General features: G+C 47.4%; 1 protein-coding gene across 1 annotated transcript in view; it reads left to right on the top strand.

The window, feature by feature from the left end:
• Nucleotides 1-14,840, top strand: part of COL27A1 (collagen type XXVII alpha 1 chain) — a 163,316-nt gene that overhangs the window by 66,355 nt on the left and 82,121 nt on the right. The window contains exons 14-17 of the mRNA XM_069771912.1: nt 658-711; nt 5,175-5,219; nt 8,828-8,881; nt 9,290-9,334. Of these exons, the coding sequence (XP_069628013.1) occupies nt 658-711; nt 5,175-5,219; nt 8,828-8,881; nt 9,290-9,334 (198 nt within the window). The remainder of the gene's footprint in view (nt 1-657; nt 712-5,174; nt 5,220-8,827; nt 8,882-9,289; nt 9,335-14,840) is intronic.

Raw genomic sequence — 14,840 nt, forward strand, 5'->3', positions numbered from 1 at the left:
CGTGTAAACTATACAACATAATCTTCAAGGCTGTATATTCCTTGTTGGACATACTGGAGTACTTGGGTGAACCAAAAGGAGGACAGAAGCACTGATTTCTACCCCTTCTCTCTGCTATGCACACTCACGTTGTCTTTCTACATGGCGCTGCAAAAGACTTGCCTGCCTCATGAAGCGTGCCCAGGGCTGACAACTGGTGCTAAGAAAAGGCACGGCTGATTGTGGGCTGGACGTAGCCTGCAAGACAAGGTGTGAACAAGTTGCGTCCGGCAGCCTCAGCATTGGGTGCTTTTCATAGCATGGCCAAGGAAAAAGCCTTCCTGTCTGCTCACTGATTCTTCCTCTCAAGGCTCCCATTAGTTCTTGTGCAGCTCATGGCTGAGCCTTGTAAACGGTACTTCTGGTTACCCTTCATTGGCCCCAGGAGAGAGCAGTGAATCAGAGCTTTTGGCCTTGTAGAGCTTCTTGCTGAGCGGATGTGCTGGTGGAGCAAGAATGGTTTGGATGAGGACAAGCAGGCTGGCTGGCCCACGCTTCCTTGTGACCCGCTCTCTACCAAAGTGCTGTACTGATTGCAAGGGGAGTAGTTTTTAGGCTGACTGTCTTTACACCATGGTATGTCAGTAACTAACACTCATGTTTGCCTCCTCTCCTCAGGGCTTTCCTGGTGATTTTGGGGAACGAGGACCTCCAGGCATCGATGGGAACCCAGTAAGTCGATAGCTTTTTCCCTTCTTTCTTTCTGTTCTAGTAGACAGCACACTGTACTGTGTCATGCTAGTTAGAGCTGAAAGAAGCTTTTAAGTTTGGTGGTAGCTGCTAGCATTTTGATTTTGTCCCTCCTGAGAAATGAATGTACAACCCTGCCCTGCCCCAGCATGCTGCAAATTCTCATGTTCGACTCAAAATCCTGTAACTGCGAGGTCATCATGCTGCTATTTGCTTTCTGTTTCTACCAATTGCCTTTCTCTCACCTTGGTCTTGATAGATGCTTTCTCATCCTGAGGGTATGACTAAAAGAAAAATCGAGAGGAAAGGTAGGGATGAGCAGGCAGTAGCTGGAGCATGTTGTCCATACCACAGGGCCTGATGCAAAACCTGTGACAGTCACAGGAATCACCTTGTTGACTAGTGTGCTCTGGATGAAGCTTCGTATGAACATAGCAGGGAGACATGGGCTTGGAGACAGAGGGACATATCTTCATAAGGCACCACAGACGGCTGCTCGAGTGCATGCAAACCCTCAATTGTGTAGAGGTCTGAGGTACATAGAGAAACAGGCTTGTTCCTCTCCTTTTCACCACATTTCATTTTGTGATGCAGGTTAGCAAGCTGGTACCACTTGGTTTGCGTTTCACTAGCCTGTAGAAGTAAGCTTCTAAAGTAGTCCAAGCTCAGTACCTTTCCTCAGCTGAAGTGAACGTTACTACTGGTGCAAGAAGCACCAGATTCCCCGCTCTGGTGTCTGGGAGCACTGAGAGGCAGACACCATAGCCCAGGCTTGTGCTGCCCTGCCTCATGCCTCAGCTGGCCCAGGGACTACCGTGGGAGAAGTCTCTAGGCTCCTGAGTTCTTGGCCTTTCTCTGGTCTTCATCTGACCCCTGCTGGCTTTCTAAGAATGGGATGTGTCTCCTGGGAATTGGGTCGGGATGGTCAGAGACCATGAAGCAGCTGGATGCTGATAAGGTTTATTTTGCTCTGCTCTTGTAGCACTTAATACTAAACAGTTGGGTATGTGCTGTGTTTTCTACTACTCACAAAACATGCCCTTCTGGATTGCAAAAGTTCTCAGATGTATTAATTATTCTAAATTATTTTCTGAATTACTTTGTTGGTTATCCCTCAGTTAGCATGTGAGCAGTACTGATTCATCTTTGAAATTCCTGCTGTCTTGGTTATTCACACATAATCACAGTGCTGCTCTTGGTGTTTGATGGAATGATTTGTGTAAAGTAACCCACTCCGCACGTGTCTTCAAGTTCACATTCGTCATATATGCAGCATAAAAGTTATTTTAACAAGCGACTCTAATCACCAAGCCAAGCTCAGCTACACTCCAGCCTTTGTGGGAATTCAGCACAAGAGTCACAAATGCAGTGAACTGAAAGAATTAGATTCCCAAGGAATACTTCTGCAGGACTTTTCTCATCCTTCAGTCGACTTAAACCATGGGTCAGAGTGGAATCAGTAGTCCCAAAGTAGAAGACTTTCTAGATTGTATTGCTATTTCCAGCCAGCCCACCAGGAAGAGCAGGAATCCTGGAGGTCAGAAAGACTTTTTTTTTTCCAAATAACTTGTTTTGTTTTCTTTTGAATTTGCAAGTTGTCTAAGCCCCATTCAGAAGATGTGCTCAATGTTAGCTGAATGCCAGTTCCCAGAGCATTGGAGAGAAGCAAATGTCCCTTCCGTTAATTCATCCAGAAGGATTGCTCTTCTTTCATCTTATCAACGGCTTTTAAATATTAATGTGCCTTGGAGATTGTAGAATGAAAACAGACTGTTTCGGCTGACTTAAAGGGAGGTTCACAGGGTCACAAGTGGAGTCACAGACGCAGAAAAATGCCAGAAAGTCTGTTTGTGGAACACACAAATATGCCGAGTTTGCTAGGTGGAGTATGCAGCTAAATTGTAGGCAGGCGGGCAGGCTGCCACGGGTCCTGAACTGCCCCATCCTCTATTTGATCCACTGAGCACTTACGCTGCTGCTGCCTCTGCTGTCACATGGGGATGGCTGAAGCCGACAGTCTCTGATCTTCTTTCCGTCCCCTCCAGACAGAGCAAAGACTCTTCCAACCGCAGGGGCGTTTTTCCCTCCTACCAACTTGCTGAGAACTGTCGAGCCATCACATTCCAGATCCCCGTTCCCGGAGCGCTTTAGCCACTCCAATTAGTCTCTTAATCACAGGAATTAGACATGGGAAAGGACTGTTGATTCATGTCCTTGTCTCTTGTCCCAGTGCCTGGTTCATGCACTGAAAAAAGGAGGAAAGAGCCCGATTTCCCTCAAAGGTCAGGGACCAGCCTGTCATTACTGATAGCCAGGAAAGAGCACCTGTAAATTCTCCATTTCCCAGGCCAGGGAATGGCTCAAATTAACGACTAGTCCTGTTCACATCTCCCAGGGGAGTCCACCCCCTCCTCTTCCAAGAGGAAATCATCTTGTGTTAAACATGAGGCCGTGCGTTTCCCCATTTACCCTTTCTCTTGAGGAATACCCACATGACCTAATGCAGAAATCTAGGCAGTCCCTCCTGCAACTGGTAGGACCAAGAGCCAACCATCCACCCAGTCTGCATCCCAGCCACCCTCGGAGCCTGCAGAGCTTACTGGGAAATCCAGGCTACCGTGCAGCTCCTGTGCTCAGCATTCCTGGGGATATTCCCTCTTCTTGCTGAGCCTAGTAATGCCAGGCCTCGACTAAAAGCTTGAAGCCGACCTTATTACAGTAGCTCTGAGGATGCAGAAATCCCACCCATGAGGAACAATTGCTCCGCAGATGTCCCAAGTATGCAGGAAAGGAACCGGCCATAAAAAAGCAATTTTAGGCTGGTTGAGATTATGAAACGCTTTTTGTGTGTGCTTGCCCAATAGTCCTTTACTCCACTTCCCATAAAATAAACACACGTAACCCTTTATCCAAGGAGGCTGAGCACGTTTAGTCACGTTGCATCCCCTTCTCTTTCATTCTTTCACTAGGCAAATCTTTCCATAAAAGGGGAGCTTTATTGCACTGAAGGGGACTCCACCAGATGTGCACCATAAACTAAGTTGGTCTGTCAAAGAAAATAGCCAGCATGATCCAGAGCAGGGGTAGGGTTGTCTGAGCCAATGGGGAGTTTAGTATTTCCAATGCACTTGTTTTGAGAGGCCCTGCCGAGACAGAGGTGTGTAAGAGCAGGTCCTTGCCCTGACAAGCAACACACTGTCAATGTGGCAAGGGAGCGGGTGATCCACCAAGGGAGACACGGGGACAGGCTGAGGATCGCGATTGCTAAAGTACTTAGGGACCTGGATAGGTGATTTGTGTGGGTCTGACACAGCTTCCCTGCTGCACTTTGCCTGGAAATGCCATGAAGCACCTGCTGGCATTCCTGGTACCTGCATGTCTTTGGAAAGCTGGCACGGAGGGACTTTGTGGTGAAGCTGGGAATTCAAACCAGCCCCACAAACCCAGACAGCAGTCCGTCCCTCAAAATGGTGAGCTCTGAGGTGCTCTTGAAAAGCTTCTGAGAGGAGCTGGTGCTTTCCAAAATGCCCTGCTTGGGAGCAGTCTGTAAGAAGTGGCAAATGGGCACAGAGCCCAAGAGGAAATCTCTGCAGTCCGTCTCCTGCTCTCTGCAGTGTGATTAAGAGCGACTCGTCCTCTAAGCAAGTGCTGTGTTCCCTGCAGAGACTTTCCTGCTCCAGGGACAGAGGTGCTGAGCCACCTCCCTGCAGGCAAGCTGCAGCCCAAAGGCTAGGGGCTTTTTCTGAAAATTAAAGAAATGGCTAGTTGACGGTCTGGGCAGGAGCCCAGATGGATGAGGCAGAGTGCAGAGGATGCTGCTGGTTCCCCACCTTAAACCAGCTCTTAGATACAGGAGGAGCAGCCTCGGAGCACCCCATGTGCCAAACACACTCCCAGGGCCCATCAGCCAGCACCAGAAGGTGCCATACCCTCTCCCCAAATTATCCAGTTTAATTTTCATCCAAGCCCTCCTTTTCTTAAGAGTTTTATTGTTCCTTAACCACTCCCAAAACACCTTTCCCAACGCTAAGCAGCAGCTTTCCCTTCCCTTCCCACCTTAGCTTTGCTGTCCCCATGCCCCCTCCCTACCCTGGTCCCTCTCCCTGCCCATGTCTTCATCTCACCTGGGGCAGGCTCCCACCCGCTCCCCTGCCTGCACAGTGAAATGCTTCTTTTATCCAGCCTGCTCCTGGGAGGGGAAGTCAGTCCTGCAAATAACTGCCGAACAACAAGCAGCCCTGTGTCTGGAGAGGCTGCGCTCGCAAGCGCGCTCGCTAAGATGGAAGCTCTCGAACACTTTGGCTGGGGAAGGGGCTGGGGGGGGGGACGGAAGGGGGAGGGACGGTCTTTTCCCTCCCCTCAAGCTCTTGAAACACTGAGCTGCCTTTCAGCCTCTGTTTGTCTACAAAGTGGCCTTAACCATGTCGGTTTGTCTTTCCTTTTAGGGAGAATTGGGAGCCCCAGGTCCTCCTGGAGTCCTTGGACTCATTGTAAGTACAAAAACAAATGGAGATCTCGCTTCTCGGGGCTTTAACCCTTTCAGCCTGCATAACTACGCACAGATTTTCTTCTTCCTGTGGCAGGGCAGTGAACAGAAGGACTGTTTGTATGGGGGAGGCACGACGTCGGGGAGAGAGGAGGTTGCCTGATAGACCGGGAGGTGGAGGAGGGCAAACCCTTCCTAAACAAAAGGGAACAGATTAGAGGTTTGCTGTTAGTGCCCTTGTTCCTAGATATCTCGCCCTTTTGATAACATTTACTAGGGTATTTCTTCAAAGATGCAATATTCATTCCACACCAGGATTTGTCGCCTTTTAAAAAGCAAGCCCCTGTAAGCAGTAATCTAAGGACACACAGTTCTTGCTCACTGGAGAGACCGTGGGCAGGAACTGTCTGTCCTCTGGGTATACAGGAATTTTACGTGCACTCTCACGATCCCATCCCTAATCCAGGTAATTATGTACACAGCCAAATTCCATGCTTCATTACGCTCTTCCCCGGCAGGAGATAAATGGCTGTAAGGATGGGTGGCAACTCATCCTCTGGCAGCTGCACTTGGGGGTTAGTGTATGCCCAGCTGAACATATTATAGTTTATTTTTAGGTCTCAGAACTTGTTTCAAGTTATTTCCTTCCATGCACAAAAAGTGGTAGGTTCTGTTAGTACTGCAGCATTCTTTCAGAATGATTCCTCCCCAGCTATGATAATCCATAAAAACTTGACTTGCAGTAAATGGTTAAAAACCATCCCCTTTTGCCTTCCATAGCTTAAATTAGAGGAGTGTGCATGTCAGCTGAGATCAAGGCCTGGATTGGCCTAGACATTGCACAAACATAGAGCACCAAACCCAGAAATCTTAGACTCCTTGGGGGGAAAGCAGGGAATATGGTGGAACAAGTGTACCCGTCTTGCAGATGGGGGATTGGGGCATAGGTGGATTAAGGCTTCAGAATTTTTTTCGTGGAGCCAGGAATTAGGTCTGTATTTCCCCTTGTTAGTGGAGATGAAAGTAGCTACCTTAGCCATAGCAGCAGAAAGGATGTGCTCCTGGCAAAGAGCTGTAAGAGGAAGATTGCTATTTAAAAGAATATGATTGAAGGTATTGTCCAAACTGGATCATATTTCTCCTAGCTTTTGGAAAGATTTCTCTTAACCTGGTTGCTGTTATCTCACAGATATTTGTTTCTTAGAAAGTGAAACGTCAGACGCATAAATGTGATTAAGATCCTTCCAGAGATGATGGAGTCAGGAGGCCGCCTGTCCTTTCCTAGCTGGCCCAGCCAGTGCCATGCTGTTATGTGCTTGGGATAGATCACAGGGGCCAGGAAGGGACAGGTTTTGCCTGGAGCTGATCTGAAATGACCACAGGCAGAGTGTGGTTTTCTAACCTGCCTTTGTAATTGTGAAGTTTTTGTCCCACATTGGCTGCAGTTACCCAAATGGCACCAAATTCTATGGGAGGTGCAACTAAACTGTTTTGTTTTTTCCCCTGTTTGGCCCCAAGATCTAGCATTGCATGTCCTAGATCACGATTCAGGTCCATCACCAGGTGATCTGGAGTCTGTTACCTTGGCTGTCTTGATCCATTATGTCATCCTCTACTGACACCACAACTTCTAATGTTTTTGCTGGACAAGGTCAAAAGCAGCAGTTCTCCTTTTGCTGCTAAACCCAGCCTGTCTTAAACTTTAAATATTTCTTCTCCCTTCCCATCCAGATGAAGAAATTATCATTCCTGTGGTGAGCTTCTTCCTAGCTTTACTTTTAAGGCAGAAAGTCAATCCTTTGCAATGCTTTTTTTTCCAAGAATCACTTGCTGCAGCAGTAGCAATCGGCTGCTGCCTTTCCCAGTTAGTCTGTTGGTACCACTCTGAGATAAAAATTTCAAACTGAGATTCAGGTCAAACTGAGTCAGATCTTGTGTTCCAGGGTAACATGCAACTCCTGAATTCAGGATGCTGAAGCATCTCTAGTGGGATTGATCTAAGAGTGACTTCCTCCATGCTCCTGGGGAGAAGGGGGCACATCCATCCTGCCTTCTCCTTTCTGTGGGACAGCACCAGTCTTCTTCCCTGGGGTCTGCAGCACGGGGCTCACGCTGCAGAGCAAGGAGAAGGCAGTGGGGTGTTTGCTACGGGCTGGCCCCCGTTCAGGTGCTTCCTTCCTTCCCAGCTACAGCCGCCCCCGGGGGACTGGCCGGGTTCCTGGCTGCCTCCATGCACCCTGCAGGTGTTTGGGTCTGCTGTTTAAGAGAGGCTGAAGAGCAGAATTAGATGTAACTAAAGCCTCTTGCTCTCCTAATTAACTGTGTGGGCAAAGCTTTAAGTAAACACATTTCTACAAGAAGCCTTTATGCTGGGAGGTATGAAAAAGGCATCTGTTCAGGCAGCTGCAGCCCAGCGCTCCCAGCATGGCTGCGGGCCCGAGACTGCCGACCAGAGAAGCGCTCCTTCACCAGAGCCTTCCCTGTTTATTTACACATTGCAGGCAAGGCTGGTGCACTGTATCACTGACTCTCTTCATGGGCAGAAAGCAGTCAAAGCCTGTTTAAATGCCGGCCACTGAAGGCTTTCTTTTGTACATGCACACTCAGGTACACGTAGCAACGGTGAGCTCCAGTATCCTCCTGTGTTGCAGTTTCTCGTACAAGTCCCAATACACGATGCCATGCTGACTTCTCGCTGCAGCAGAATGGCCACGCTGATGGGACACCTCTGTCCTTACCTCCCATTTCCCCTCTCTCCTCCCCATATCACTTTTAGATATCAGAGCTCAGTAGTGAGCCAAATTTCTTGACTATTACCCTTTTTGCTGTTTGACTCTGTCCTTTTTAACACACCCTCAGACTCCCTCTGGAGAACTCAGGAATACTGCGGTAGCTTCTTTTTGAGAGCAGGAGTAACTTCACCAGGAATAAGTACACTCCAGGATTGTCTTATACCAGCTCAATATTTTAATTTTTCAAGTAGTGGAAGAGAGAAATTAATCCATTCAAAAGGTAGGAAGAACATAGAAAAAAAATTTCTCAGATCCTACCACAGTTGCAGACTTCAAGGTGGTTTCTTAATTAGCTTTCCATTATTTTGCCATTATCTATTTTTTAAGTGGATCCAGGACTCCACGCTCCTGGGTTTGGAGTCTGACCACACTCCCTGACACCCATATCTCCTGTGGCACAGGAGTGGGATGCTCACACATTCTCCAGGCATCCAGCACACTCTACCCAATTGCCGTGGCCATGCACAGGAGCAGCAGCACGGTGGGTCCGGGTGAGCTGATCGTGGGGGACAGCTCACTTCTCTGGTGGTTAGTGTCAAGGCGCTTTGGGGGCTCTTTCTGGCGAGAGCAGGATGCAAATAGGAGGTGCTCTTCTACCCTCATACGCCTGTGAGGCAAACACCTTGTGCTTCTTTTACTTAGAGGCTGTCTACACATTAAAAGTCTCTTGACTTGTGCCAGGACGCTGCTTCTGCCGAAGTCAGTGGTGCAATTCTTCAGGGATACTGAGAGACCAGATAGGAGAGGAATTTCACACTACATACAGCTACCTGTTGGGTTTTGCACCTAATGACTTCGGTAATTTTCTTTCTCTTACTAGGGTGACATGGGCTCTGCTGGACCGATAGGCTATCCAGGACCAAAAGGCTTAAAGGTGAGAGAATAACTGAGATGTGTGAGCTCTTGTCCCTCCATGGCAGGGCTGAATATCCTCTCTTGGGTAATGGTGACTATCCTGAAAGAAAGGATGGGCAGCAGTAATGCTTGTCCATTGACCCAGGCACAGGACTGTTGAACACAACATCCTACTGGTGGTCTGCAGCAGGTCTAAGTCAATGGAGAAACCCAGGGGCATTTTCCCTGCGCGCCTCCAGCCCATGACGGATGTTTAAAGGATGTGTGATGGAGCACGCCTTGGGAGCAGCCTGACATTTGGCCTTGGGGCTGTGCCAGGCCAATGCTGTGGGTCTGAGCCACCAGCCCCATCAGGGACATCAATGTCATAGACCTGAGCAAGTCTTCGCAGTGGCTCAGTCTCACTCTGAACTTTCTTTTGTTTCAGGGGCTGATGGGAAACCCTGGAGAACATGGACTGAAAGGTGATAAGGTGATCTGAATACTCCCTTATTGCACTGTGTTTTAATTTTGCATGTGAAATCCCCTTTCTAGCTTCTCTTTCTCATTCAGCACCATGGTACTGGTTCCACTCTGGCTGTCTCTTTGCTCCCGTCCTCCTGCCCTCCCTCCTTTCTTGATGCTTCAGTTATGATTTTTCTTTCTTTTATATCTGCCCCTTCTCCTTTTCCTTGGAGTTCTAGTATTGATCAGTTATGCTCAGATCCTCTTTGGAGCTTCTGTCTCCTACTGGTGATGGCAGTAACTGTAAGATGATCTGGTGTTTCACTGGGCTTTTATGTTTTTATATTGGTTACATGATGGGATGTGGAGGAGGATGAAGAGCTAACAACACTGACAGTGGCTTTGCACGAATGCATTTGGGGGAAACACATGATGTGACAAAGCAGCACAACTCACTGGATCAACCAAACCAGCTGGATCCCCAGGAAAAACTGTTCTGTGTTAGGTACCTCTGCTCCTGTTCGCAGAGGCTCACCTTGGTTCAGCTTCCTGCCAAGAGGAAATTGCCTTATGCCAAACTGGTATAAATCACTTTAAAAAAAGTAAAAAAGGAGAGGGGCATTGATTGCAATGATTTAGTGCTGCTGGCACAAAAACACGCAGCTTGAGCTAAATCAGCATGAAGCTGTGTGTGTAAATGTCTCACTGTCATGAGAACCATCCTCCCACAGATATTTGACTGTAAGATTTATTTAGTTTGAAAGAGTGGGAGGTGCAATCATTTATTGTTGGCTCTGATTGCTCAGGAGGGCAATGAAAAATGACCATTAAGTGTATTGTCTTCCTTCTGTCAACTATCCTCCTGTTAATGTTTTATTCTCTTGTTAGATGTTTGCTTTTAGAGACTGATTTAGCAGCCCAAAACTGCACATGGGGGAAGTAGCGTCAAGCCAGTTGATTCCACTCTCCTTATATTATAGCAGCTCTTTGCCAGGGCTCCTGTGTCTGCCATTTCCATTTCTCCCCTGCACCACCTTTTTACTTTTGTAGAGAGGAAGGACAGGACAAGAGAAGAACTTTTTCTTTAGGACAAGCTTAAGACATTGTATCTGGTTTCTTGACTCACCACTAATTCCTAGAGCCCACAGACTCTTCTGTCTGCTCCTTGGAATAAATGGTTGAATATCTTAAGAATTGCCAATGTTTAAGTAATTGTTTAGCAAAATTAACCTTCCTGGACATTATAGTCTCCATCACTTTACACAGACTGCTCTGTTTATCCCCAGTATTCTTCAGCCGCTGCTATCACAGTAACCAAATGGTTTGTAGCTCTCCCTGGAGTTATCCTTACAATACTCCCAAGTGCAGAATTATCCATCCTCCCTCAATAATCCCATGCTCAGTCTTGTAGCCTCTCTCCTGAGGTGCAGGAAACCCTTTCTTTCCCTCCCTAGCTACTCTCCCACTCATTTGCCTTGGACAGGAGAGGCTTCCTTCCTGGCTTTCATTACAGCCCTTTCCTAATCGAAGACTGGCAAACCACCCCTCCTACTCAAGCCTCCTCTGTCCCTAAGGAGTTGCTTTAGTTCGAATATCCTGGGTGCTACCAAACACTCAGATCAGACCAACAATGATTTCAGAGTCAGAGAGAGCTTCCAAACAGCTTGTGCGTATCCTTTCCAGCAGTCTAACAGCCAAAGGGCTGGGAAATACAAGGTAAAGGAAAATCAGACCTACTTAAACATTGATGGCCCCAAGTCTTATCTGCTCAGGTGAAGGCATGCAGCTCTGGCATTTTAGCCAAAGCATCAAAGTTTGCTGCACTTCTTTGCATGAGTATAGACAAAGTTTACCAGCTCTCCTTATATTTGGGGGAGGATTTGGCCTGAAATAGCTTTGTGGTTTTTTCAGTTATTTGGTTTTCTGATTTGTTGGTCTTGCTGTTCAGCTAGTTGGCCCGGTTTATAATACATCCCTTCTCCCACTGATCAAAAGGCTGCTGCATTCATTTACTCACTCCCACATTTCTTTAGTGAATGGCACCTTTAAGCCTTTTTATTTTCTCTCACTCCGATTTGGGCATCATGAGCAAAAACACTCATCCCTTCTTACAGCTAGTTTACATTTGTGTTTTAATTATTTATGTTCTGGTACCACTAAGAAATTTAAATGCTATCTGGTCTTGCTGCTTTTGCTCAGTTTGTAGCAAGGGAAAAACTCTGCCTGCAAAGAGCTTGTGGTCTAAATGTATATGTGGTAGATGGAAGGGACATTTATGCCCTTCATGTTATGTGAGGGCTTCTGAGTTGCACAAATGACTGAGGAGGAGGTTACTAGAGGTGGGAAGTACACCCTGGCCTCTTGGACCCTCTCCTTGCCGGGATCATCTTTTGCCTTGCCACCTGCCTTGTTTCAATGAAAATGTTTTCTGTCTCAGCCTTTATTAAGAAGCTGCAGCATAAATCTTTCTTTGCCCCCCTTGTTTTTGCCACATGTTTTTTAATTGAAGCTGGTCTTAGAAAATCTGACTTAAGGAAATCCCACATATAGAAAAGTAGAGGCAGGATCTCTGTGTTCACTCAGTGCCCATTTGGGCTTGGGTCACAGGAAGGACCCTGCCTGGAGCAGAGGGATTGACTTGTGTTGGAGGCTCCCTTCTGTAATCCCTCACCGGTTGTGTCACTGTTAGTTTCTCCTGCTATTGCTATTTTTAGGCCGTAACCTCTTATTTAAAGGCTTTCTTTGGTTGCCTACTATACTTTTTCTGTCCATTAGATTTTGACTTCATTATAACCCTCCCTCGTCATCTTCAGACAAAACTGTCTTACTGCTATGACCAGAAACATAAGTATCCTCCCTGAATCTTGTATTTATTCTCTATGTCTGTCAGTCTGAAAGTTTGCCTCTTGCCATTCTTGAAACATTTCCAGACCGCGGTTGTATGCAGTCTGCCTGTGCAGAGATCCTTATTCATAGCTTGGTCATCTCCCAAGTAACAGACTTCCCCTCTCTGCTGGATATTGAAGATGCAATTACAAGGGTGAACTTAGCTAACTAGTTGGGGCTGACAGTCCAGCCACCGTGCAGCAACGTTTTCTCTGCACACTGGTGTGGCTCAAGCACACCCACCCCACTGTACCGCTCTGTAAGCATATGAGGTCCCCGAGTCCCCTTTGAAGAGCAAATTATTTCTGACTTCCAAGCTAGTGCTGCTTTCCTGCAGTGCGTTCACCAGGAATGCTACAGGAGAAGGAAGGGCTGGCACCACACCATGCAGAGCCGATGCACAGCCCATACAGCAGAAAGCTGTGTTAAGAGTCCGGGAGTCCTGTTTACACCCCAGCTTAAGACATGTGATTTTCCATAGGGGTTGAGCTGCCATCTGCCAACTGTCCAGGCATCTTTCTTGAGACTTTAAGCAGGCACCTCAAATGGCTAGTCCATCTCTGAAAGACCTGAGCCATATGCTAAGTGTGTTGAATGTGCAAGATGAATGAATCCAGGTACTAGCAAGAACAGACAATGCCCAGGTTCAGCCAACAGTAGCTGTCAGCCTTACTAAACGTGCCCATTCCAGCAGCAAATCAACACCTTACACCAGAAGGTCCCAGCCTAGAGAAGGCTGAATCTGGTATGAAGATGTCAGGTGGATTCTCTAGAAAGCAGTTTCTAATAAACCCATTTAGATACAGAGGCTTTTCCCAAAGGGATGTGAGGCATTATTGCAGAAGTGCAGTAGTCTCCCATTACATGGCCAGAGGGGAGGGGGATAAAGGTACTGGCTCTCCCCTCTTCTCCTCCACCATAATTTTCAAAAAGCTGGTAAACATAGAGTTAAAATTCTTATTTAAAAAAAAAAGAAAGAAAGAAAGAAAAGAAAAAAGAAAAGCCTTAGACATTTGGCAGCATCTGAAAAGCTGGGTCAGCAGGAGTGGAGAGTGGCAAACCTCACCACTCCATGCTGACAGTAATCGGTAGCCTTTCATAATTAGTAATTCACAGCAGATGAGAGCAGCCTTGGGAGCCTCGCACCTTGCATCTGCTGCCACTCATGGACTAGCCCAGGTTCGAGGGGCAATAGGGATTTCGAGACTGCCCCAAGTCCTCCCTGGCAAGGGACAGTCTTTTTTCTCCTGTTGCAGTTCTACAGAACTTGGCCTTTTCTGCACATCCACGTGGAGCTGCCTGTGCTGTGCCCTGCGTTACCCCCCTGGCACCCCGCAGGGCTGCAGGAGCAGCCAGAGGTGCCGGTGTCAAAGGGTGCCTGGAGCACAACCCATAGCGCTCACGCCTGGCCTGCCCCGTCAGCTCCAGGCTGCAGTTCATAGTGCCTTTCTGAGGATGTGTTGATGAAGATTTAATTAGATGTCTGCCAGATCCTGTTAAACCCATCCATCTTGGTCACATCCAAGTATGTGGCCTCGTACAGGTTTGTCTTTTTGTAGCTGAGGAATACTCCCTTCGCTCAACAGCAGTCAGATCAGATGCCGGTAAAACCTAAGCATGATGACAGGGTGGCTGGATGGTGTGTGTGTGGGCAGCAGGCATGTAACTGAGGCTGCCACCTCGATCCACCTGGGAGAAGGTCCTCAGCTTAATGCTGCATCCTTCAGAAACACTGTTGCCATTCCCCTTTGCCATGACATGAGGAGGAACCTGCCTCAACACTGAAAGGGCTTTCCCCTTCCATGAGGGGAACATTTTTCACTGGTTTTTTGGACTTTGTTTCCTATGTTGCCTTGTTCAATATTCTATAAGGTGCAGCTTATTAATCCCAAATGTGCACATCACACAGCAGAGGCCAGGCATGAACTTGAACAAGGGGTAACATCCCACTCCTCCTGCAGAAATCACATCTTTGTATCTAGCAGCTAGACAGGCAAGTACAGAGCACACCAATGCTAGCCAACCCCTTCTGCATCCCCCATAAAAGCTCGGTACCGTGGAATTTAATTATGTTTTTTACAGCTTCAGTTTACCCCCAAATGGGTCATCTTTCTGCTTCCATTTATATGTTTTCATGGAGGCAAGGAGAGGGGACAAAGAGGGTTGCATCTGCTCTTACAGGGAGAAGTGGAATTACTGTATAAACCTGAAATAGAGAGTGGTCTTGAGAAGACCACGTGATGTGATGAGTGCAGAGGAAAGGTGGAGGAAGTGGAGGAAATCCTAGCTACTTGTTCACATAAAGGAGTTTTATGAATCAGGACATCTGTAACTTGTGGAGCAGACAGCTCAGTAAAATACCTCTAGTAGTTTTGCAGTGTTAGCTCCACTTGTATTTCTAAGCAGAAATTCTTGGGAAAAAGAGATGTCCAATCGACAGCAAAATGAGATTTTTGCACGGCAATCTCCTCTGTGTCCTACAGACAGCAAACACGCCTCGCACTTGCAAATCTGTTGCTTCCCTCGTAGCCCCCTTTCTGTGTAGTGTGGTGCTAAGGAGGACCTCAGGGTCTCTGAAGCTGCATTTCTTTTTATGGGTGAAACATGAAACATAGGCAATATCCCATGGACAGAGCCTGTTTGTAATT

The sequence above is a fragment of the Haliaeetus albicilla genome, chromosome 26, assembly GCF_947461875.1.
Source record: "Haliaeetus albicilla chromosome 26, bHalAlb1.1, whole genome shotgun sequence".
In the NCBI taxonomy this organism is placed as follows: domain Eukaryota; kingdom Metazoa; phylum Chordata; class Aves; order Accipitriformes; family Accipitridae; genus Haliaeetus; species Haliaeetus albicilla.